The sequence below is a fragment of the Dermacentor andersoni genome, chromosome 9 (genome assembly GCF_023375885.2).
Source record: "Dermacentor andersoni chromosome 9, qqDerAnde1_hic_scaffold, whole genome shotgun sequence".
Lineage (NCBI taxonomy): Eukaryota > Metazoa > Arthropoda > Arachnida > Ixodida > Ixodidae > Dermacentor > Dermacentor andersoni.
Genome location: NC_092822.1, coordinates 59,318,392 through 59,344,539, shown reverse-complemented (window position 1 = coordinate 59,344,539; position 26,148 = coordinate 59,318,392). Strand labels below are relative to the sequence as shown.

At 43.4% G+C, this 26,148-nt stretch overlaps 2 protein-coding genes across 2 annotated transcripts in view; one reads left to right on the top strand and one right to left on the bottom strand.

Moving 5' to 3' along the window:
- Positions 1-10,759, top strand: part of LOC126528072 (complement receptor type 2-like) — a 138,132-nt gene extending 127,373 nt beyond the window's left edge. The window contains exons 10-12 of the mRNA XM_050175935.3: positions 4,059-4,131; positions 5,298-5,825; positions 8,543-10,759. Of these exons, the coding sequence (XP_050031892.1) occupies positions 4,059-4,131; positions 5,298-5,825; positions 8,543-8,813 (872 nt within the window). The 3' untranslated portion in view covers positions 8,814-10,759. The remainder of the gene's footprint in view (positions 1-4,058; positions 4,132-5,297; positions 5,826-8,542) is intronic.
- An 11,319-nt stretch (positions 10,760-22,078) lies between these two features.
- On the bottom strand, positions 22,079-26,049 carry LOC126528080 (transmembrane protein 199). The gene is made up of 2 exons (XM_050175943.3): positions 25,630-26,049; positions 22,079-23,856 (listed from the first exon to the last, which is right to left on the bottom strand). Exons 1-2 carry the CDS (start codon positions 26,043-26,045, stop codon positions 23,631-23,633), a joined length of 642 nt encoding a protein of 213 aa, XP_050031900.2. The 5' UTR covers positions 26,046-26,049; the 3' UTR covers positions 22,079-23,630.
- Positions 26,050-26,148: the final 99 nt, after the last annotated feature.

The window sequence follows — 26,148 nt, the reverse complement described above, 5'->3', positions numbered from 1 at the left end:
CACCACAAGTCATATGTGGAGGCTGTGAGCTCAACTTGCACTGGTGGCAAACTGTCCCATTGTTCTACGTTCATTACTTTCCCATTAAAAAGAATATGATGGTTAACACTAACACAAGCCTTCAATACGGTAATTTATTTGAAGCAAGAGAAGTTCATTTCTCCTAAGCTCTTCTTGGAACAAAGATCTATTTGTTCTATCTTAATCTATCTCTCTTTTCGGAAGAAGGCCAACATTAAACTAATCCAAAAGAATGGAGACATTAAAGAATTGAAAAATTATAGGCCCATTAGCTTGCTTTCAGTATTGCATAAAATATTCACCAAGATACAGGGTCTGTTCTGAAAGTAGTAGGACTAACTTTTTTTAAATTTCATTCATGATAATAGTACAAACGATTAGAATCTTTCAAGGTATCACCCTTCCACATCTACACACTGCTGCCAATGAGTTTTCCAGTTTCCGTACGCCTCCAGGAACGCCTGGACCGGAATGCTGTTTAGCTCCCTCGTCATGGCCTGTTGAACTGCCTCTACCAATTCGCGGTGCTTCCCCTTGAACGTAGATTTTATTTCTGGGAATAGAAAAAGTCTGGTGGGGCCAAGTTGGGGCTGTAGGGGGGCTGAGGCAGCGTTGCCACCTTGCGCTGGGCAACATACCCCACTACGCGGAACACTGCGTGGCTCGGCGCGTTGTCATGGTGCAGCCGCCAATTGTTGGCAATGGCTGCGCGGACACGAACAACGCATTTTCGCAGCCTTTTGAGGACTTCTGCGTAAAAAACTGCAATAACTGTTTGTCAGGGTGGTACGAACTCTTTGTGGATGACTTCATGTCGATCAAAAAAGCAAATGAGCATGAACTTTTGCTTGCATTTGCTCATTCGTGCTTTCTTGGGGCTTGGGGAAGAAGGGGTGGGCCATTCTGAGCTCTGCCGCTTGCTCTCCGGGTCGTAACCAAACACCCACGCCTCGTCACCGGTCATTACATTGTCCAAAAAGTCGGGGTCCTCATTCACATGATGAAGAAAATCCTGGCAGATCACTTTCCGGTTGGCCTTTTGCTCCTCTGACAACCACTCATGGCACAAACTTCGCGCACGCTTTCCTCATGGCTAAGTTTTCTGTCACGATCTCAAGAACTTGGGCTTGAGGAATGCTCAAGTCATCAGCAATCATTCTGATACTCATCCTATGATCACTGTTTAGTAAATTTTTCGCTTGCGACACATTTTCTTTGGTTTTCCTAGTCGAAGCACATCGTCGTCTTCCACTCCTTCCCTACCTTCTCGAAACAGCTTGTGCCGCTCGATAACACCTGATCTACCCATGGCAGCATCACCGTAGGCCTCCTTAAATCATGTTGTGAGTCTCTTTGCCCATTTTACCAAGCCTTACACAAAATTTGATCACATATCGCTGATCCAGTAAGCGCTCCATGATTCTCCGTGACGAGGCGTTTCGACAGGGGTTCACAGTAAAAGCGACCTGCTCTCTTCAATGGCCGAGAGCCGACTGCCGATTTTTCCCAGCATTCCCCATATCCCCCTTCACCGATCCGACACGCGCAGACCACCTCTCGTCCGCCCGTTCACCCAGGAAAAAACCAGTCCTACTACTTTGAGAACAGACCCTGTAATTTCCTATAGAATAAGGGCAGCACTTGACTTAGGTCAACCAAAAGAAGAGGCCGGCTTCAGGAAGGGATATTCTTCAATGGATCACATTCATGTCATCAATCGGGTAATAGAGAAATCTGCAGATTTCTTTGATTTAGTAGAAATACCAGCAGTCATAGAGGCATTATGTAATCAATGAGTACAGGAGGCATACGTGAATATCTTGGGAAATATCTTCAAAGATTCCACAGCTACCTTGGTTCTCCAGAAGAAAAGTAGAAAGTTACCTATCAAGAAAGGGGTCAAGCAAGGAGACACAATCTCTCCAATGCCATTCACTGCATGCTTGGAAGAAGTATTAAAGCTATTAAACTGGGAAGGCTTAGGAGTGAGGATCAACAGTAAATATCTCAGCAACCTTTGCACATGACATTGTCCTGTTCAGCAATACTGGGGACAAATTACAACAAATGATTAAGGACCTTAAAAGGGCCCTGAACCACCCCTCGGGCTTGGTGAAATAACATAGTCTGCAAATAGCATATGCTGCTGCGAACATTTTAGCAAAGTTTTCGTGTCATATGGCGTGCATGGAGCTCACAAGAAGATCATGAAGTCACCTTTCTCTTAAACGCTCTCACTCATGGCGGCACCCTACAGCGGCCATGGTGTGTACGCCATGTAGCCAATCGCACCTTGATGTCAGCCATCGGCCAATAGCAGCCGTCTAAGGGAATGACGAAATAGTGCGTATGATGATGAAATAGTGCGTCTCGAAAAGAGTTAGAACAGGGCCTTAAACATGTAGCCAATCACACCTTGATGTCAGCTATCGGCCAATAGCAGCTGTCTAAGGGAATGACGAAATAGTGCGTATGATGATGAAATAGTGCATCTCGAAAAGAGTTAGAACAGGGCCTTTCGGCCAATAGCAGCCGTCTAAGGGAATGACGAAATAGTGCGTATGATGATGAAATAGTGCGTCTCGAAAAGAGTTAGAACAGGGCTGCTATTGGCCGATAGCTGACATCAAGGTGTGGTCGGCTACATGGCGTAGACACCGTGGCCGCCGTAGGGTGCCGCCATGAGTCCACTGGCTTAGTGCACTGTGGCTTGCTGAGAACAACCACGTTTGGCTTATTTTTAGCGTGTTGTAGGCACCAACGGTGGAAGTCATGGTGTCTATGTTAACATCCTAAATGAAACTGTGCGGTGAAATTTAGAAGGCAGAGCATTGCGGGCACATCCCACTGCACCGTAGCCTTCGCAGTGCAAGGCATTGAAGAAGGAACGGGAGCACAGTGGAGGCCGTGTTTGATTGCCAATAACTCCACTTCTACTGAACACACTGAAGTACTTTTTTCTGCAAAGTATTTCTGAAATAGCCTATTTTCACTTCAAACGCCTTTCTCCACTTTAATAAAAAGTGGTTCGGGTCCCTTTCACAGAGAAAGTGTAAGAGTTCAGTTAAGTTAAAGTTAAGAGTAATGTTCGATAGCCTGGCAAGGGAACAAGAGTTCAGGATCGCCAGTCAGTCTCTGGTATCTGTAAGGGAGTACATTTATCTAGGTCAGTTACTCACAGGGGACCTTTATCACAAGAAGGAAATTTACAGAAGAACAAAAATGGGTCAAAGTGCATACGACAGGAATTGCCAGATCCTGAATGGGAGCTTACCAGTATCACTGAAAATAAAGGTGCACAATCACTGCATTCTACCAGAGCTAACATATGGGGCATAAACTTGGAGGTTGACAGAGAAGCTCGAGAACAAGTTAAGGACCACGCAAAGAGCGATGGAACGAAAAATGTTAAGCGTAGCGTTAAGAGACAGGAGGAGAGTGGTGTGGATCAGAGAGCAAACGGGGATAGCCGATATTCCAATTGACATTAAGAGAAAAAGAATGGAGCTGGGCAGGCCATGTGATGCGCAGGATGGATAACTGGTGGACCAGTGGAGTTACAGAATGGGCGCCAAGAGAAGGAGAGCGCAGTCGAGGATAGCAGAAAACTAGGGGGGTGATGAAATTAGAAAATTTGCAGGCACAAGATGGAATCAGTTGGCGCAGGACAGAACTAATTGGAGATCGCAGGGAGAGGACTTTGGCCTGCAGTGGACATAAAAATAGGCTGATGACAATGATCTCTCTTTTTGGACCCAGTGTCTGTTGGCTATATGTGGTGCTTGGTACACTTATGTGTTACCAAAGGGGGCAGTTACAGAATACCAAAGCTCACAACAACCTTGTGCAGCCACAAATGAAAACCTCATACAGCTAAGCCGATGGATTACACGGATTATGTGCGCAGCTAGATGTGCACATAATTTGCACTATGCAATATGTGCAATTTGCACTAGCAAATAGTGCACAATTTGCAGATGTGCACTATTTCAGCTAGATGAACCAACAGTAATGTTCACACTATTTTTCTTTTTCAGGCATGGTGGCAGCTATCATCGCCATTGTGTTCCTTTTCCTGCTTTCCATGTGCATCCTTCTCATACTCAAAAAGTAAGTGTCATGAAAAGTCAAGTCATATTTGAATGCAGCAAACCATGCCTTTGCAAAGGTGAAGAAGGCAAATTGCTGGAAGGCAATGCATACTGTGTCAGTCTTCTAAGAGTTCAGCCAGCAGCTAGTTACCGCTTTCTTCTGTACAGTTCTGTCGTCTTTCAATGCCCTTATGAAATCAACAGTGGTTGCACAACAGATATGTCTCTGGAAATAACGTTTTGACAAGGGCACTTGGTCTTTGTCTGGGCGCCCTGATGAAGGCAAGTCCCCCAGCCAAAACGTTGGGTCCAGCAACATTCATTTGTCCTGCAAACTGGTATGTTTGTGTCAGTTATTCTTTTAGTGCTTTCAAGTCAGCACCTTCTCAAGATCGACATACCTTGTTCTACCACTGTACATCACTTCGAGTCTCCGTCTCCCTGTGAGCCCCTGTCTAATTTGAATGTCCTTGTGTGTGTTGCAGCATGCACGAACACGCACCAACTAGCATGCCATGTCGCTCGCACACCCTCTATATCTGGCAGTTTTGATGAAAAAATAGCATAATGTACAAGATTCCGGGTAAGAAAACACTAGTTTTCTTTTTTGTTCATGATCACGAAGCATGGAATGGTGATGCAATACAATTAAATGATTCATGGTTTTTTGTAGTGCATAAGTGAAACAAGTGCAAACAGGAAAATATAAATCAGAAATGCAAAGTCGGAATATTGTGGAGACAGAGCAACATACTAGTGTGCTTGGTTAGAACTTCAGTGTCCTTTACAGTGTCTAATGTCCTTACAGAAAATTAATTACACCTTTATATGAAAACATGTTATGTGTTGATTGTTTTGTGTATGAATTATGTTCAAGTTTCATTTGCACATGTGCATTGCATCTTCATTTCTTTAACTGATACTGTCAGCCCTATCAGGTTACTACACAAGTGAAGACTAAATCTATAATACAGCCATAATCATTCGTACAGCACTTAAAGGATACAGATCTCTCACACACAACTCGCATAATGCTTGGTTAAAACAAGGAAGCTAAAGATGAAAGCCCCGTCAAATAAAGCCGGACAAAAGTTATAAGGTCAGATATGCAAGTTCAGCATTGTAGTGCGCCATCAGGAAGCCTACTCGAAACACTGCACTGACTTGCCCATTTTCAACTCGCAGGAAGAAGTACTTTTCAAGGGCCAAGGGTCAACCAGCAAAAGTGCCCAGCGCGGGCCTCACAGCCAACAATGGAAGTGCCAACATCTCGTACACGGACAGTAGCGGCACCATCTACCAAAACGAGGACTTCTACATGGAGATACCGCTAAAGACTGCGCAGCAGAATGGCTCGACCACAGCTGCGCACAACAACAACCACCTCACCAGTGGCGGCCATAGGGCGAGCCTCAAGGCTGAAGGAAGCGCAGATCGCCGCAAGAGCCTGACGCCAAGCCGCAAGAGTTCCCTCTCGTCGAAAGAGAACATCTACGAAGAGATCGCCTTGGCTTCCAAGCATCGCAGGCTCTCTTTCGGAGGAGTCACGTCCATCACGACGGGCCCGACGCCCAGTGCGGGTGTCACTGTCGTCCACACGGAGCTGCCGTCCACGGGAGACGAAAATCAGGACGACCAAGAGTCATCACCAGCACTGTATGCCAAAGTTGATTTTGATCAGAAGAGGAAATCGCGGCTTATCAAGGAGCAAAGGTGAGTCAGCCTGCTGTTCTTGCGAGACTGCAAGAGAAAAGTATTTGCTTGTACAGTACTCTGTGACGTGCATTGGTGGCATGCGACAAAGCCTTTCAGCTAGCTTGATTTTGCTTGATCTTGCTTAGCTTGATTTTGGTATTCAGCAACCTTAAGGCACTCTATGGTCTGCTGTTAAAGGAAACAGCAAACTAGAAGTTAATTGCATATAACTTTGCACTTCTAGCTTTTCAGGAAAAAAAATGGCTGATGTGAAGCACATTAGACAAGCATATACTGATAAATGATTATTTTGCAGGCTTTTATCTGAAATGTTATTTCCAATAAACACTGGAGAACTAGGAAGGTGTTCCTTCGCAAGTGGACCGTGCTGTACACCTTGTGTAATATGTTCAGCTGCACAAGCGCTAAACCTCCTACACAGTTGCTTCTTTTTAACGATTACAAATTGTTTGGATGAAAACGTAGGAAACACAACACACACAATCCTCTACTTCCAACTACTTCATTACTTTAAGAGCTCCAAATGCACCATGTCCTGTGTTGTCCTCTTTACATGCAAAACAAACTCACCCAAACTTCTGTTTTATTGTCTTTATACAGAATCTCACTAGCAACAAACCAGGCTGTTATAAAGCTCATGTTGTTCAAGTGTAAGCAAATTCAGGTTTCTGAAACCATATACCAACCTCTGTTTTATGGTGCAGTGATAACCATGCACTGTTTCTAAAGCAGCACCACATGCTACTGAGCACCGTGTTGTTGATATGCAAAACAATGGTGTTATATATATCAGTTTGGCCAGGTGCAGTGGGACCAACAAGTAGGCGGTAGTCTCAAGAGAAGTCCAGATAAGTTACACGGCATATTATACAATAGACCAAAATAAGTGGTAGGTTTCACGCCCAGATAACTTATATTTAAAATTCAATACTTTCCAGTTGAGAATACACTCTGTACCTAAAATATCCATGGATGTTTTAGAAGGTGGCACTGTCAGCTTGTCGAAGATGTTAAATTTAAATTTCGTGAGAACCCGACCCTCATCATTGACGAGAACATCTTGCATTAATTTAATAAATTATGGTGCAGACATTGTTCTTGAAGCTTCAAGTGAGAGACAAGCGTTTGAATGAGCGCACCATTCAGAGCCCCAGCCAAGAAAGCGATACCATGTGCAAAGATGCATAAAGATGTAGAAAGTGTTAAGAATTCTAAAAAAATTATGGAAACCTGCTGGATGATCTTGGAAAAAAAACCCAACAGACGCAAAGAGCCCAGACGTGCCAACATAGCACAAAACTAGGAGCTTGAGAGTGATTGATTGATTGATTGATTGATTGATTGATTGATTGATTGATTGATTGATTGATTGATTGATTGATTGATTGATTGATTGATTGATTGATTGATTGATTGAGCGAGTGAGTGCGTGAGTGAGTGAATAGACAGCCTCAATAACCATACCAGAACTGTTTAATGCGTGGTTGACATCTGAAAATTAATCAGGGAGATAAGGTGGAATAGGGGAAGGGAGAATAGGTGTAAGAGAGAATGCAGAGGTATGGATAGATGAAGGTGGGCTTATATGTATGAATGAATGAAAACATCATGTAAAATACAACGCCATGCATGCTAAGAGAGAGGGCAGGGAATATGACAACTCCACTCGCAGAAACTACCTGTAAATCTTGACATGCAGTCAAACACTAGAGGGTGTCAATAATGCATGCTATGCATTCCCGACAATACACAAATTATGTAAATACTGAGGAGAGTGTCTGTGCGGCAGCTTCTGACTTGTCAAAAAATCTGAGCAGACCTCGTCTGTGACGACTATCCAAGTATGAGAATAGCATTCTTTAGAGGTGGAAATGAACTTAATGTACACCTAAATGAGGGTTTATTGCTCGATGTACGCCTTCTACCCTTCATTAGAAATCTATTTCATCACGGATGTGCACTTGGTGTTATGTTTTATATGTTATGGTGGGTATTATGAAGAGCAGAACATACAGAATGGCACTTATCCAGCCACCCAAGTTGGCATCAAAGAGGTTCATTCAAGAGCGGCACATACAAATGGCAAATGACCAGTGACCCAAGTTGAATTTCGGTTGGAATAGCTAGACAGCCAGAAAGTAAGCTGGTCTGACATTGCCAAGAATGCTACTCGCATTAAGAATTTGGAAACGTTCAAGCTAGGCAGCATAGAAACAGTCATGTGTGAAGGTACTGAAAGATGCACGAGTCATGCATGCATGAGTACTGAAAGATGCATGATGCATTGTTATTCCTTAAAAACAAAGTGTTAGTGCTGCAGATCCAAGAATTAAAAGAACATGTGCAAAGAAGTGTTGCATCTTATTCTCCCTCTCTTTCTATCTTATAGCCCTTTCCAGCATAAACAAGATGGTGCAGCACATCTCTTTAGAAACAATAAGACCATGAGAAATGGTGGAGTGCTACATATCTGTATATGCACTATGAAAGCGAAGTTATATTGGGAATATTATGCCATGAGCAGCGCAACCTTGTAAATAAATAACACTGACAATGACTCTTTTTTTTCCTTGGCTTTCTCTTGCAACCACATCAACAGGACTTCATAGGTAATGAATTAGCATAGAATGCACTGGTTCATCTGAATATCGTAGAGTGTAGCAACATTAATTGCGTGTCTCAGACTTGTGAACTTTTCTCTCTCCCAACAACAGTGAGGAGCTGTCGAACAAACCTGCACCGCCAAGCGGCGTCAAGCTACGCGACCTTCCTCCTATACCACCTCCGGACGAGGATGAAGACTACCACCCCTCGGTGGCCATGTCTTTAGTCGGTGCCGTGGCCCCGCTGGTGTCGCTCGCACCTCATGTCGTGGAAGGGGACAATGTTTATGTGGACCATCCGCTGGGGGCGGAGATCGTCAGGGGGACGATGCACACTGGAATGGTGGACAATGAACTCTACGCCACGTCGGGACACAGCTAGTGCCCGCCGTCGACTCCCCCACGCCCTCCTCAAAACTGTGCACCAAGTGTGGAACACCTGTGCCGTGCGCGGTTGTGAGGAACAAACACTTCTTTATCTCAGGGCATGACTCCCATGGAAACAGTGGGCGTTGTAAGGTCAGCCAGCACGTGGGAGTGGTACATACGTCCCCGCGCTTGCCCAGGGCACTTGAGCAGTGTACTGAGAGGTGAAGAAAGCTACTACGTTGTTGTGTTGCTGCTTGGTTTGAAGGTCAATGCTCTTTGCCAGCAGTGTTCACCTGGACCCCATAAGTCACATCGTCTTCAGCGTGGTGTCCCAAACATAGTACTGTAGCTGCTTTGGTATTACCCTTTCATTTTGTTTGCAGCAGGGTGCTTGAGTGTTCTAGGCAAGGGCATGGACATCTGCACCAGGTGGTCCTACCTTTGAGGCTGAGCTGAGGCCATGCTCAATTGCAAGCGACTCTTCAGTTGATCAATCAAAGCTTAAAGTGAAGATAGAAGCAGGATAGGACAGACAAAAAATCTGTTGACATGTACGTCTCTCTTTCTTGTTTTTCTGTGTCCCGTCTTAGCATATGAAACTGTATGTGTCACTCTTTATGCGTCACATATTGGCATTGTTTTCACTGGAAGTGTACCAAGTGGCACACGCACACACAGTGTTGCAGACCAGTCAAAGGTTTGCTAAAACTTGAAGTGTGACGCAGTTAGTCTTGAATGCCAGCTGTGCATCTGGATTGCTACTATACAACGAAAGCACACGCTGTTATCTCAAAATCTGAAATGTCTTAAGAACATGTGACTTGTGCCAGTTAGTTACAGTGCTTTTGTTTTTTTTTAGAAAGCAAGTGCTGGAAATGCTCAAACACGGGATTTCGAAACAAAGTCAACCAACACATTTATAGAAATGAAGAATTCACTGCTGTCACAAGCGTAATGGCATTAACCATAAAGGAGTAAAAAGCATGCTTGGAAATTTCCTGACGACTGATAGTGCCACCTTGAGACTGCCTTGTCTGTAACATGGCCATCTAAAATCATGAAGAACAATGTTCAAAGACAGGCTGTGATGCTATCTTGCAGCAGTGAGAAAACAATGAGTAATTCATACCAGGGTATGACAAGAAACAGTGCGATGCGAGCAAAACAACGATGCAAGTGAAACAAGCCCATAAGCATGAAGTCTTGGTCTGCAACGCAAGGCAGATGCAATGGCTCAACTGTGGCTTGAAGTATTATCTCCAGTGTTCCCCATGGTATATGGCTTCTATATCATTTGTGAACCTGTTGGAGATGAGTCATAATATCCTTGGCTCTTGCAAACCAAAACGTGCTGCATTTATGTACATTCTTGGTTGAAGCACATCCAGATACACACGGTTAATTAACGAAAAATAAATATTTCTTTCTAGAATATATTTAGGAGACTCGGACCAAGCCATGCACAAACCTGTAGATCATGATTTTGAACAGTGACACCATCTTGTCTGTTCTCCCATAGTTTTTCTACAGCACTGTTGCAGTGAGTTTCCAGAAGGTTTTTGTTTGAAAGCATGTAACATTTTAATTACTGTTTTCCATTTATGCATTTTGAAATTGGCACAGTTTATTGCGAGCGCTGTGGGTAATGTGATTTGCATTGTTGTAAAGAGCTATTCAAAAAAGTGATACCGGTGAACCTAGTCCTGAAATGTGAAATGTTCACCAACGCCAGGAGAGAGTGAGTGTGTGGCGTTTGCCACAATAACCAAATAAATGTCTATAGACTGACAGACAGCATTATTATCTAAAGACAGCAGCATATGTTATTATACTTTGACCTGTACATAGCTGTGAGGAGAATCTTTGCAAAGTCTGTATTTATTTGTACAGCTGTTGTTCGTATGCCTGTAGGGCATGTTGTACCATATACAGAGTCTGGAATAAATATGTTTGCCTTAAGTTCCTGCCTTCTATTTCTATGCCAAGTGGCACCACTTGCTCTTTCATCATCTTCATGTCTTGCTCACTACACTTACGACTTCACTGTAAGATTAACCGTCCTGTGTATGATTTAACCATTACATGGTGGTGCATGTCTCACAGGCACCGCCATGACCACGAGTGGTACTGACTAACGCTCCCAGGGCTAGGTTTAGCACAAGTGTTATCAGGAGTGTGCAAATAACGAGTTTTGAGACTGAATCGAACACAAATTGAATGGTGCCAGAAGCAAACCAAATTGAATATTTTTTAAATACTTTTTCAAATAATGAATAGCCGTTTTCACAATATAAGACAACCTTTGGGTCCTAGCATTCTTAACGTTAGATAGTTTCTGTCATTACATAGCACATTATGAAGCTTTGTTTATTAAAAACGCAAATGGAGCACTAGAAACAAACGAGCCATTTTTTTTTTGTTGCATGCAGCGAACTCGTCAGAGAGAGTGAAAAATTGCGCTATAGGCATTAAAGTGTGGCTTTCCTAAGCAAACACGCTTCAATAAGCAAGTTCTCATGCTTTCTGTCTAATTACCATAATTTCACTCCAATTTTGTGTTTATCTGAGCACATCTCATGGTACGAAACATTTGAAAACTAGCAGAAAAATATTCATATTTACGAATAGTGAATATTCTAATCATTATTTGAAAGTTTCAGATATTCACATACCCTGAACAAATATTAGAGAAAATTGACAAGAGGACAACCATCTGTCCTCCCGTCCACTTTCTTTTATATTTGAGCTATGAAAGCAGCTGCCATCAATCAATTGGTAGAGCATCGCAAGTGTCATGTGGACGTTGCGAGTTTAGCTCCTACCAGCGGCAAGTTGTCTATTCTTTCACTTTCTTTTCACTTTTCTTTATTATTTAAACTATTCAATAAACTAAGCACTTAATTTCCCTTATGATCTCTTTGACTACATTGTCTGGTGGTTTCATAAGGCTGTTAATAAAAAAAAGTTAAGCCTCTCAGTTCCTCCAATTCTTCTCGTCAACCATTCCTTTGCATTTCTTGCTTGTTGCTTGGAGTTATTCCTCACATATGCACTGCGTGTTTTGAAACCACATGCACGACGGCTTGATGAGTTCGCAGCTTAGTGGGGTATCAAGTCTTACATTTTCGAGCTGCTCGCCTCAGGAATGGAATATCACCTTACCTTACCTTCCTTACCCTTCTGAAGTATATTACTAGTTCCAGCACTGCGTTCATCTTCCTTACCCTTGTATCAAGTCTTTATTTCACGATGCTAACCTCAAGAATTATTTCGTGGGTCGTTCAGTGAACCTCTGGATTTTGTGCCAATAACGTCTGCCCAAAAGGTATGGAGTCAAGCCAGTATTTCAAAGTGTGTGTCGGATGCAGTAATTACTAATTAGCATAGCATTTCCTGGGCCCAGCCTTTTTTGACATGTTGCATTACTCAAGAATGCACTGGGAAAGACAACACAGGAGGTAATATGTCTGATGAAGTAAATATTCAAAACCCAGTGGAATGAACTGTCAACTGTCAAGGGTGTTCGGGCGGCACCGTGCAGTATATTCACCAATGCTTTATGGGTGTAACCTCATTGAAAATTTATCAAGGATAGCCACGACGAAAGTTTGCGAAAACAAATGTGAGAAAGAGAGTAGCATAAATTATGCTTAATTTGTTCTGGGGCCAAAAGAGTATTGCGCATGACAGTTCAAATGCAAAGTGCACTCACACGTTCCTTTTTCAAGAGGCGTGGAAGGCCACTTGCAAGAAACAAGCAGAAGTGTCCCCCAAAGGTGCCATTTTGCAGCACACGAGCCCAGCGACCAACGCAACCATCAATACTGCAACTCTTGAGCTGTGAAGTTGCATTGCTACAGTACACTCCCAACATTGCTCAGCTTGATTCTGTCAGCTCTGAACCTCGTTATATAGAAGTTGCATCCGACATGAAAATATCCTCATTATATCTAATATTCCCTATAAGTATATAATCTACATGATGATATCGGCAGGAAACATTTCGTATTCACTTCGCTCTAACCAATATCATATCCATGTTCGTTATATGTATTGTGATTCACCAGAACTGTCACAAGGACGAAGAAATTATTTGGGTGGCACTATAACGGTTCGTGGATCATCCTCCATATAATTCTACGCTGCTGCAACACACACTAACAGACAGACTGGCCGAAAATGTCATAGCGGTACAGGATAGTGCAAAAACAACAGTGTATTGGCAACGAAAAAAGGGTGACATGCAAACAAAGCGCTGAAATCACGATATGCGAAACTGATGTGCAAGAATAGGAAGATAGTCAGAGAGCTCGGCTCCATCCATGCTTAGCCTGCAGTTATCAACAACAGCATTTGAACCATCAAAAATTTACATCGCAATCTTCTTATCTCACGTTTGTCAAATACAAACTCAAGCCATAACTCTCTGCCGAACAACCCTTAAGTGCGAGGAGCAAGAATGACCTGGTGCGCTTGCTATGAGCTTATTGTCAGCTACAGTGTCGTCTATTACAATTTCAGCACTCCAATATCACTCGTGACTTGCACTTATCTTTACCCATTGCTAATATACAAGTAATAATCAAATTACCATTCATGATGCCTCAGACATTACACCAGTCCAGATATTTATCGGACAGTCCTTGTACTAAACGAACTTTCTCAGAGAACCACTCCGGTGAAATAAGTTGGCTAAATAAATTTTGGATATTTGTTACTACTGCCTCAACATTTATTTATTTATTTACTCATTCAGTTATATACTTATTTGTTTATTTAATAATACCATACAGGCTCAAAGGGAATTGAGTAAGGGGGATTTAGTTATTACGACGAAAGCACAAGCAAACTAGTAAGGAACAGGGTTACAAAGCAAGTAAACAAGAAAACGCAACACAACAAAATGAATTGCAAAACACAAAACAACAAAATATGTATGTGCAATAAGCACTAGAATGATGTATCACTGCTAATGAAGAAAACACAAACACATCGCAAAATAAACAAAGCAAAAATTGTAACAACAAAACCACTTTGCAGCGTTATCGCAAAAAATGTACCTGAAGCTCGTGGCAAAACGTATTCAGGTTATTATCAGAGGCGATATTATTGGGAAGATCATTTCCGCATGTGAATGGCTTGTGGAAGTGTGGATGTATTAGAAGCGTTCGTGTTATCAAAGATGCGCATGAAGCTGAGGTGATTATGTAGCCTGCATGATGTGTAGAAGGGGCGTTCAAGACATCACGAGGATATTTTATTGCTGTACACATACTTGTGAAACAAGCAGAGGGAAGAAATTGAATGGCGAATAGACATCAGTTGAAAGGAATGAGCGAGTTTAAGCTGAGCCACACTTGAATGACTGTCATAGTTCCTGGAAATGTAACGGGCAGCTCTGTTTTGAACAGTTTCAAGCATGCTAATTTGATAATGAGTGGAAGGGGACCAAACAGATGAGGTATTTTGTGGGCGGACGAAAGTTAGCAAGGATAATTTGCGAACATTAGGGGGACAATGACAGAGGTTGCAGTGTAAATACCCTAATGTTCTTCAGGCTTTCTACCACATACAAAGCAGCAAGCTTTGTATGTGGTAGAAAAAATTTAAGATGTCACGCTTACGTCCAAAAGAAATCACAATTGTGCTTGTCTTATGCCTTGTGCAGACCGTTTGTTACCCAAGGTTATACAAATAAAATGTGTTTTCTGTTTCACAAAGTCATGCTGTTCGGTGCTGGACACCAGCTGGGTTAGCCTGGCCTTCAGCACCGCCCCATCTCTTGTTGATGAGAGGAGAGAAGACCTTGTTAGAACGGGCTGCATACTTGCATCAAGTGCGACTGCGATAAGGCTAGTGATAAGGCTTTTCAGTGCCTTGCAAGAGAGAAAGACGTACCTACATATTCGAGCACATTTTTATGTTCCACGCTCCAACTTGACTGAAGAAAGTGGACGTCAGCATCGATTTTCATCTGTAGTGGTCACTCCTGTAGAGTTTTCTACAAAAATTACCAGAGGGAACTCGGGAGCTGTAGTGTCCACAACAGCTACAGGTATGGCAGTTGAGCCAGGTTGGGAGCGACAGTTAATACACGGATTTGCCCAAACTCCATCCCTTAAGCTTCAAACGGCTGTGTAAACTTGCAAATCATTTTCAACATGTTGTGTTATAAATGGAACAGTTTGAAGTTATGCCTTTGTGCAACAACTTGTTGCCTTCATGCATTTAGAAAACTACGACAGCATGGAAAGCTTGAAAGATAAAGCGTAATATATAACGCCACAAAAACGTCCGGGGCCACAAGAAATGTTCAGAATCGTGTTCACTTGGGCTGATTGGTACATGGTTTATTCTGAAGAAACAGCACAAAGATGGGACACAGACAGCAGGTAGCAGACACAATGAAGCACAAGTTCAGTGCATTATTGCACTTGCTTTTTGTCCTCTGCGTCACCTTCGTGCTGTTTCTTCAGAAAAATAAAACATAAGAACAGTGATTTGAACTACCTGTCATTCCTCTGGTAGTTGAACGATCACATCACCACAGTTCCCTCCAGTAATGTTAAAACGAAACACTAAGTTCATTGTGCTTCAATGACAGTCCACAGCTACTGACGAGTGATAATTCTGTGGCCACGCACTATCGGTGGCTATGCAAATGCACTGGAAAGAAGGCGTTTTTCTCAAGCAGCGCCTCTCAAAGGAATCAGCGAGGACTGTTGCTGAAAAGCAGCGTCACCTTCAGTTGAGGGGTAGTGCTGTTCTCCACGTTATCGAGTCAAGGAAAAGCTTGGAGTTGAGTCTTGTTTGAGAACGCAAGGAATATATCAGAGATTCAAGTTCTGTAAGAAGCAGTTTCTTCATCGCATCAGTAGGCCATTCTATTTCTCCCAAGAAAATGGGCCCTGGCCATAGGCTCCACAGCACTGGTGGGAGTTACAGCAAACTAAAGTCAAATATGAAACCTACTCACCAAACCACCATCTCAGTTTAACCAGAGGTTCAGCAATGCTATGAAAAGGGAGTGAAAGGGAATATCATCATCCACCCAACAGTAGCACGAAAGTACAAAAGAAGCCCCTCTGGGTGTCTCGGAAAGAAAGTTTTGCAGTTGAAGAAAGATGTGTCCTGGTGTGGGAATGAAACCCAAAACCAACACTTTTCCAGAATGGTTGCTCTGCTTTCTGAGCTAACCAGGAGATGAGCAGATCGAGCATAGAGACGGTGAATTACTCAATAACTCAAACCACAGGAGCACTGAACGTTGCTGTAGAAAGTTCTTCGTCGCTCACCTGCTACCATCATCAACACTGCTCTTCCATTAAAACGCCACCTTCGCTCATCAACCGCTCTTACTATTTGATCCTTCGCGGTTTTCTACAAAATGGTGCCCTGAAACCTGGGAGCTGTATTAATCAACGACAGAACAGGCCCCAGGACCGACTCGCAACAAGTCCACGCATGGATTTGCCAGGAAGAGCAGACCAGTTTGAGAAGACTACCCTCACCCATCCACCAACAGCCAAGGAGGCCGAGCTAATCATGGATAGGGCACTTATAAGAACGACGGTACGCCTCATGAAGCTTTGTGAAGAGCTTCTGAACCTCTGTGAAGCCAGACGCCATGAACTTCTGTGAAGCCACAATGCTTCATGCACCTCATGAGCAGCTGGCTTGAAATGCTTCATGAGAGGCTTTACTTCTTAGATGAAAAGATTGAAATACTCACTTCTGATGATGACATATATGAAGAATATATTACTTGGGTAGACTACAGGGATAAATTGGTTATGCCGAAGTCTAAACTCAGACTTGCGATTGAGATGAGGCAGAGTGAAAGCAGTGAAGATGTGTCACAGATCTCTGAAAGTGAAATCGCCATCCTATTATTTTTCTACTTTGAAGCGATGCAGAAAACAGAACAGGTAATAGATTTTAAGACAGAAGCTTCAAGTCGTGACGACATTGAGGAACGTACAAGAACGAACGGCATAAACATAGAAATTTTCCATGAGATTGTAGCACCCAAAAGGAAATTTCCGTGTCTAAAGCCTGCAGTAACATGGTTACTGACGTGAACAACGGAATTGAAGACGGCTATCAACTGTCATCGCCTTGAACATTAGGGCTACGTCGAAGGCACAAGAAAGATAAATTAGTAGCGGCTCTTGCAACCAAAGTGATATTGAAAGAGCTTTTGTACAGTGGGAAGGAACTGCAACCGCTGAAAATAGCAACACACAGTCTGACGACGACTCTGACGAAGAGGCCAGAAGCCCCTGAGGACCTCATTTTCACCGCAGAGTCACGGTGCTGTCCAGGCAAGGGAACCCATACTCATTGTATTGATGACCACTAAGGAACATGCAGTAACCGAAGCAAAATGAATTCCAGACAGTGCAGGTGCCGACAACAGGAGGCCCATTGTCACTGAGCAATCAACGTAGAAGAGCGTCTGCCCACTCCCCTGTCTCCCGCTGTCGGAACTAACTGCTTAACTCTGAAAGAATCCTACATGGCACAACCAACCAATGTCCGACCATTAAGACTACTAGTACTGGTGCAGATATCCCACAAAGCAAGGACAATGCATCAGAGACCGGATATCAAAGCAGTGCAAAGACAAAACAAGGTGTCCATTTTGTCGAGTGCTTTGCCGATGCTGCACTTCTCTTGACGACATTCACAAGGAAGATCAAGCAATGACCACAGAATACTTAGCGCCAGCTTCTGATGTTCAACATTGAGCAACATCGTCTAACACCTCGGCATGTGTGCACCAATTGATACAACGAAACGAAGTTCAACTGTGTATTCGGTAAGACAACAAGGACAGGGATCAGATCCTGGTGAATACCGATCACAAGGCGCATTTAAACAAACCGGTGAACAACGCCACCCGTGCGAGGTTTACTTCACGTTCCCTGGCTTACTGGAACTTCACCACCGTTTTTGTGTGGTGTAACCGGACTGTCTCTTTGCTAGGGAGGCGAAAATAACCCTTGATGTCGGGGCGGGGAGCGTGTAGAAACTTCTTCTTTGCTCACCTGCTACCATCATCGTCACTGTTGTCCCATTAAATCGGCATGCTTGCTCATCGACCGCTCTTCCTGTGTGGTCCTTTGCAGGTTTCTATAAAAGTTGCCAATCAGCACTGCAGAAATCCGCAAAGTGGAGGACCACTCAGTTCCTTTGTACCTTCCTGCTACTGTTATGTAGATCAAATTATTAAGGTCCACAGGCCTTAACAAGACTTTGTAAATAGCTCTATCATGTATGTGCATGACAGTGTGCGTATATATATATATATGTGTATATATATATATATAATATATGATCACTGCGTATACCAAAATTATCACCCAGCCCTTGGAGTAGCAAGCCAGGCAATCAGCCAGACTAGGGATGGTCGATTAATTTTTTTATTCGATTAATGATTCATCATTCATCATTTTAGCCCTCAATTGATTAATCACTTTCGACGCAGGATGTTTCATCAATTACTAGATTAAATGAAATTTTTGCTGGGCACCTTAAAAAGGTTGAAACACAGTAATCCACTTTTGTCTGACCTTATTTTAATGTTTGAGAGGTGGAACCAAAGCTGAAACACCAGCGCCTAAACGTTTGATGAAGTATAATATTTAAAAGCGTATTTAGTGACAGTGAACAAGGACAGAAAGGCGACGACCCCACAATTCGTGTCACACTGTGGTGTCGTCTCCCTTCTGTCCTTGTGCGCTAAATATGGTTTCCAAGTCAGTTTACCAACACACCCAACAAATGGCAATAAACTTTAACTTGTTAAAGACTAAATATAGTTGTCACAAGTGGCTTTTGAAAAGATAATCAAAACATGTTATAAAATGACACTTAGTACCAAATTACATAAAATACATGGCACTAGTAAATCCCTGTACAGCAGTATTAAAAAGCAATAAGGAAAATGTAAAATGTGAAGTCCAACTAAAATATGCAAGAAATTGCAATATGCGCAGGGTAAAAGAGAATTACTGGTTTAGGATGTTTAACCACATGCTCTTCTCCACTGAGCAAATGGATCTCAATTGGCTGGGACGTTTGGGTGAAACCAACACCTTCTTTGATTGGCCACACAACCAGCACGCGAGAATAAATTCTCAGACGCTATGGACTTGCTGGAATACAGACATTAACTCCATCGCTATGTCAAACACATGCTCCGAACCGGCGCGAATGCCGTGCCGCGTCTTTAGTGGACTGGGACTGGCATCAACGGACGATCATCAACTGGGTGGTTATAGTATGCCTTGCATTGCGAGGGCGTTTCAAGCCTCAGACGTGGTGGCGTGTGCGCTGTGGGGAAAGGGAGGGAAAGCGTTCAGCTCGGCATCACTTGCAACTCAGAAAAACAGTCAACATTGGCTCTACCACCACAGCCGCACAGTCACTGATTGTACACCGCCATTCCAGTACAATTTCAAAACTCTCCCGCCACTCCCGTCAAACTCTCACAAAACGATTCATCGAACAGGTCTAATAGACTAATTCGATTTAATGAAAGGTGTACATCAATGAAGATTAATGGTGTTGTGGGACACATTTAATCGACTAATCATTCATCGATATTACCAACCCTAAGCCAGGCTAACATCTACAGACTATAATTAAGGTTTGTATCACTCTTTCCCTTTTATGAAACTTTCTCCACCTTGCGGGTTTCTAAAGAACTGACGCCACATAAGAGACAGTGTATAGCGAATTCACATCGTTTTTGTGCAATGCGATGATATGCAAGGAAACCACGCCATTTTAAAAATTTATTATGAAATCAGCTATTAGCCGGGATCAGGCATGTGTGATTGCGAAAGAAAATTATCTAGGGTGACGTTATATTCAAAGTATGACGGACACTCTTAATCGAAACAATGGAAATTTGCGACCTGTGTATGCTAGATGTCTCGGACACATAATACGATATACTTAAGCGACTGTTTTGTCACTTTTAGTCTCAACTGTGAACAAGGTTCCCGTGCGGGAGCCAAAACATTAACCTTGTCTTAAACACTAAACATTAACCTTACTAAATCTTTTGTGGTCGGTGTTTTGTTTTATTTCATGATGTGCCATTGGGAGCCGACAGGATTCCGTCACACTCTCAAGTTCATTTTACAGATTGATTGATGCCACAGCAAATTTGCCTATCGACAGATGACTGATAGCAATGCAGGGACTGTGACACTGTGACAGACACAAGTAGGGGTCTTTGACTTGCTTTTGATAGCTTGGGGTTCTTTAACACGTATAGCCGCCAGCCTGTGAACATTAAAATTTGTAAAATCCCTGGATCGTGGAGGGAGGCAGAAGGGTGTAGCTGCACGTCTTTTACTCTTTAAGCTAGCTCTGAGCACACCTTGCGAGGTGTGTGCTCTGTAACAATCTTCTTTAACGCTTCTTGAACAATCTTTTACCATTAGACGCAACACACAGCAGCAAACTTGGAACAGCAGAGACGGACAAGCAACACATTGTTTTCAGATCATAGTGATCTTGCTAGAAATATGCTACTGCAAATTTTGCCTGCTATAATAACTTGCTTGAAGCAAGCACACCTCTGGCATTCATTTACCATCAAAAAGCTTCCAATTGAAAACACTGTTTCACATGTAAAAAACCGATTCAGTGGTACAATAAACTTAGTCGAAAGTTTGCGCTTGGTGTGTCTTCTTCTCTTACGTCCGCGTCGCTTTTTTTTGTTGCGCAATATTACTTGGGTAGCTGAACCTTCTACTTTATTCTCAGCGGCACAACACCGTAGCAACAGCAAGTCACAACAGTACAGATTAAAGGAAAAACCAAGAAGTTGTGCAGTTTTTGTATGTGTGTTGCCTTATAGCACAGCAACTTAACAGGAGGTGCGCCAAAATAGAGGCGAACTAAACAGAGGTTGCCAGACAACGCAATTACATAAAAAACTGAGCCTTAATTGCAAGCTCTAACTTTCTAAAACCGCACCGTGGGTCATGAGGGACCGAGAGCTCTACTACTCTGCCACAGTGGAGGGCTACGGATTATTTATGAACACCTGGTTTTTTTTATCAGGTACCTAAGCACACACACGTTTACATTATGCCCCCCACCCCCCCTCCAATGTGACAATCGCAAACAGGAAACGAACCTCCATGCCCACGCTAAGCAGCAGAATGCCATAGCCACTGCAGCAGGTGGAGAATTGAGCCAAGTGGAGATTTTTCCAATAGTGTCTACTGTAGTGAAGGTGAATTTTGTGAAGCACGTAGAATGGAGTAAAAATTATTTGTACAATGCTGTGACAGACAAGAGATAAAGACCGCGCAATTCCCATGGCAATTAGAGCTCCTCCGTACACATTTCTGCCAACCAGGTGAACCTCTTGAGGAGACATATAAATACCTGCAAAAGAGGTTTATTTTCTAACTAAATGTGCTAAACGAATCGGGAGTAAGCACATCGAAGAAAATATTTTTTCATATGAATATTCAAAAGAATATGTCTCCGCTATAGCAATAGTGTAGAAGCCCCAGGCAGAAAACTGGAAGTGAGCTTCACCCCAAGCCACCTAAGGCTTCGTTTGGAATTTGTACAGACAGCTCTCGTCATATGTGAACCACAGATGTACACTTCACTTGCTTTACGTCACGTATGTGAAACAGCAGCAGCCAGACATCTTGCACAGGTCAGTCTCCTCTGACCGTGCTTTCTAAAGAATACAAGTCGCATGCCAAGCTTCTTTCTCATCCTGTACTCCTGCTCTAAACCAACAAATGACGCTTGCTGCCTGTCAGTCAGTGTTGGAAAAGAAGTGTAGTCAGAAACTTCGTACTCAATATGAAAATTTCGCAAACTTTCTGGCATGCTATCTACAGGCAACACTCGTCCATAAAGCATGAAGTACTGCCAGCCTACCCTCCCCCTCCCCAGTGCCCTGTAACTCAGCCTCTCGGCTTCCGTTGGCAAGTGGAATTCACGTCATCTCAGCTTCTTGTTCCGAGTGGAAGCAACGTCATTTGTTGCCACAGAGGTACGATTCTACAACAGCAGTGAATGGGAAATTCAGGAACCACTGGGAGCGGAAACCCCATAAGTGAAACTGGCGAGGTTTTACGAATTAGTAAACGGCGGCGTGCGTCAAAGGCTGGAGGGGCTTTAACGATGATGAGAGCAGTGAGGTCAGAAATAGAAAAATTTTTTCTTTTATTCAGGTGTGTGTGTGTGTGAATTTGTATGTACAATCGGATCCAATGGAAAGGAAACTCGTTTTGTACTCAGGACTAAGAATTTTACTTGCTTTAGTGGTGAATAGAAGCACAGAAGCATAGGGTCTTTGAGAGGAGAGTGACATGGTGAGTACTACGGCATTAGCGAATAATATCTGAAGTCACACTGGTGCTAACCTTTGCCCAAGCATCGATAATATGTTCCCTATCACACTGGCCTTCTCTGTACATAAACACACATTACATACACACATTTTTTTTACAGTGAGCACTGCACTAGGAAATCCCATGCAGGCATGCCCTTTCCCGGACAGCCGTGTAGACTACTGTAGGATCGTGCCTGTACTAGGTCTCATTAGTTTCCCATTCTGGACAGCTTCTTAGAAACCCTTACACACTTCTACAGGCCTGCTCTCAGCTAGCTTCAAAGAAAGTTTAGTGATGGATAGCGGCACAAGAGGCAGCACATACTGCAATGCCACTGATGCTGCGGCCATTTATTACAGAAATGCAACTGGCCACAGCTTGCAAATTTCTGCAAGCTAAGCAGACACAATCAACACAACTTCATTTTCTTGTAGCTGCCATGTATTCGTCATTTACGCAATTAATGAAAAAATACACCAGTGGAAAGAAAATAATAATAATGGCAGGAACTACATGACAACAAAAATAGACACTCACATTCTTTGGTGACACTAAACATAGCAGGAAGAACAAGACTGTATGCACTTTTTCAATGGGCACATATGTAAAAAGTTCTCTGTCAGCTCAAACCTTCCTAGAGCCTACACAAAGGCAAAGAGTGGTCTCAAGAGAAATACAGATATGGGCACCAACTAGGAACTAATAATACTTCATGAAGTAAATGCCTGAGGAAGTGAATATTTTCACTCAAGATATTTACTGCCAGCCACTTGGCCTTACATTTGTATAATTTTTGCACGTGTGCCTGCAACTGATTGATCAGTGAACTGAAAAAGATGCGACATGCATGTTCAAGAGATTCACGGAATGTTTGTAATCCACAAGAAAAGTGCAACAGGTGTCAGTTTACCATCGTCATTGCTCTTTGACAAATTGGTCGACTAACTCAACTGCTAATCTTAATCAAGTCTTCCATGTGTTTGTGCACACATCTTCTTGTATCTTCACAAGTGTGCAGCACTGTTTCGTTTCATAACATTTGCTTTGGTGGTACATTAAGTACGGCCAGATGTCAGCAAGTGCCTGTTTCCGTGAGTCTCCTAGTCCCTTGTTTCAGCGCTGCTTTCCACAAAACTTTGCTTGGAAAACCAGTATAGAAGGTGCATCCATTTAAGCAAACCGAATACAGTCCCTGATACAAAGAGAGATATATTTCCATGAGATAGCAGCTCACATTACCAGTCCCTCCTATCAAAAATTCGACAGCATTGTTTGACAAGTTATGCAAAGGAACTGCTCTCAATTTCCACCCAGTGAATAAATGTTGCGGCAGATTCTACAAACATTGCACTGCTCTGGCACATCCCCGCACAAAGGATCGAGCCTTCAAAATGAGCACAAGAAACACATCAGATATGACTTTAAAGACAATCTGTGCACTTGGACTAGATGACACGTATCAAAAAGTACAACTCAGCGACGGCTACCACTATGGAGGCGATGAGTCCAACAAGGACCTGTAGGGGAATGTGGGGATCGGGCAGCGAATACTCGACCGCCTTGTAGAAGAAAGCGAACGTCCCGGCAACAGTGACCAGCAGATTGACCAGCGCCCACGACTGCTGCTTGACTTGCCGCACCTCTGCTCCGACCTTGGTGAACGGCGATGACCTGCAATATAACCAGCGGCGAAAGGGCAATTGAAATGTCACCTGAAACCTCGCTGTCTAACCCATTTTGTTCGACTAAGCAAAAAGAACACCGAATCAAACCAGTTTGTTTTCAAGCTATTCACCCAGCTTTTACAAACTCTCTGTCAATGCGTGAACAAGCAGAATCTGACTAAATGAACTCAGCTACACATTCAATATTGCTGTCTGATTGATTGATTTATAGGGTTCAACATTCCAAAGCAACATTGAGGCTATACAAGAGCCGCCGTAGTGGAAGCGTCCGGATTAATTTGGACCAGTTGGGGTTCTTTAACATGCACTTGAATCTAAGTAAACGACAGTTTTCACATTTGGCCTCGTCAAAATGCAGCCGCCACGGCTGAGAATCGAACCTGTGACCTCGTGCTAGGCAACAGAACACCATAGCTAGCCGCTGCACCCCAACGACGGGTGATGCTGCTGCCTGTCATTGACGTTTGTATGAACAGTTCTGCTCCTTCTTCATGGCTGACAACCCCCCACCTAGTGCACTATGTACATCGCATCAGGACAAAGATACCTGGATCAAGCATGTTCATCAAATGTATATTTGTTCGGCAACTTATAAGATCGCAGTGCAGTCTCACAAACGAGTCGGCTACATTTAACGCAGTTAGCATTCCTTGGGAACTTCACCAAGCTTGAAGTGTGTACCTAATCTCTTTCACCATACTGGCAACTCAAGTTCTCTGCTAGCTTGGGCCAACAGACATGTGCCGATTGCTGTCCTGCCGAGCGGACAACATGGGTTGTTGGGCACGTGCTTGAACAGACAACTTCGGCATTTCACATCTGATATCGGTATGTGCCTGTTCTTGGTCAGTCCCTCAAAATGGATGTGTCAAGGTAACACATAGGGTATAAAGCCTCGATGCCGTGCTCGACACCTCCACGTCGAGTACGGCCACTCGGCTTGATACCCATTGCCAAGAAGTTACAGCCAGAATACCAGGAATAGTCGGGGTTGCTACGGAGCTTCAAATGGGGTGCGTGCAGTGATTACAAGGTTTACTGTGTCATGGTACCACTCGGCATTGTGGTTGGCATCGAGATTGCCACTTCATGTGTCTGCCGATTCGCAGATGGCATATGATGTGGCATTAAGATACAATAATCATCAAAACATATAAAACATAACGCCAGTTACACATTCATCATGAGAAAGATTGCTAATCGCATTAACGTCGCCAATCATCTCCAAAGGAGGGGTGACCCGCTATTTTGATAGTGTCCAAGCAGGCGCTGTAGGGACACTGTAATTGCAATCTCCAAGCGTCAGTCCTGCCTTTCCGAGTCATTTCTGTCGAAGCTATTTTATTTCTACAGTAATGTAAACGCACTCGGCTCTTGGTAACCAGACAGACCAAACTAATTCAGAGCAATGTCGTTCTTCCTTTTATTCTTTACAACCCGTACGTCACACAATTTCCGCTGCTGCATCTCTGGCGTTTCTGCACTTCACAACGTCTGAAGAAGCGGCGGCAAGATTTCGAAAGCAGTTGCAGAAGTCACGTTTTTTTTTTTTTTTTTTTTTTTTAATTGTGCGCAGTGAACGCACGGTTGGGTTTCACACTTGCCGGCTCATTAACCCACGTACGAACATCTATTAGAAATATTAAATTTGCTTCTAGAAACAATATTCTCATACGTCGCATTTCTGAGCAGCGAATGCTGCAACGATGTTGCAAGGATATCAAGTGAAAGTGAGTCACCCGTATGCCCACTGACTAACCTGGCGCGGCAAACGTCCACATCAGATGTCATGCGGTCGTAGTCCCGATTCAGCTGCTGCGCCTTAAGCTTCTGCACGCGAGCTTCCAGTTCGGGGTTGCGAGGAGGCGTCACGGGACTCGGTAAACAGAGCTCCGATCCCTCCAGCAGTTTGTGTAAATAAACGGGAGCACCGACGCCCGCGGCGTTCACGGCTTCGCGCAAAGAACGCAGTGGCCCGAAAGGTATGCCAGTAGCATCGCATTTTAGAAAGTCCTCCGCTTTCTTTCGCACGTTTTCTTCGCAATCGTGACGATTACACACGCTTTCTAAAAATGCGATTAGCGTGCTGCCTGGTTTGATTCGGACACCTTCGAAACTCAACAGACCTTTCCTGTGCGGGCCCATGTTTAAGTCACGTGTTTCAAGTAAACCCATTGCCTCCTATATATATAAACAACCTTTCTTTGAAGAGGAGTGCGTAATGGCGCTACCTACCCAACTATCTCCTACTCGTATATACGTATATGCTCGCATATGT

Excerpts from the sequence above, each read along its gene's own strand:
- LOC126528080 (XM_050175943.3), bottom strand. The coding sequence starts at position 26,045 with ATGGGTTTACTTGAAACACGTGACTTAAACATGGGCCCGCACAGGAAA. Across the intron at positions 23,857-25,629 it reads GTGGACGTTTGCCGCGCCAG|GTCATCGCCGTTCACCAAGG; the intron begins GTTAGTCAGTGG and ends GTTATATTGCAG.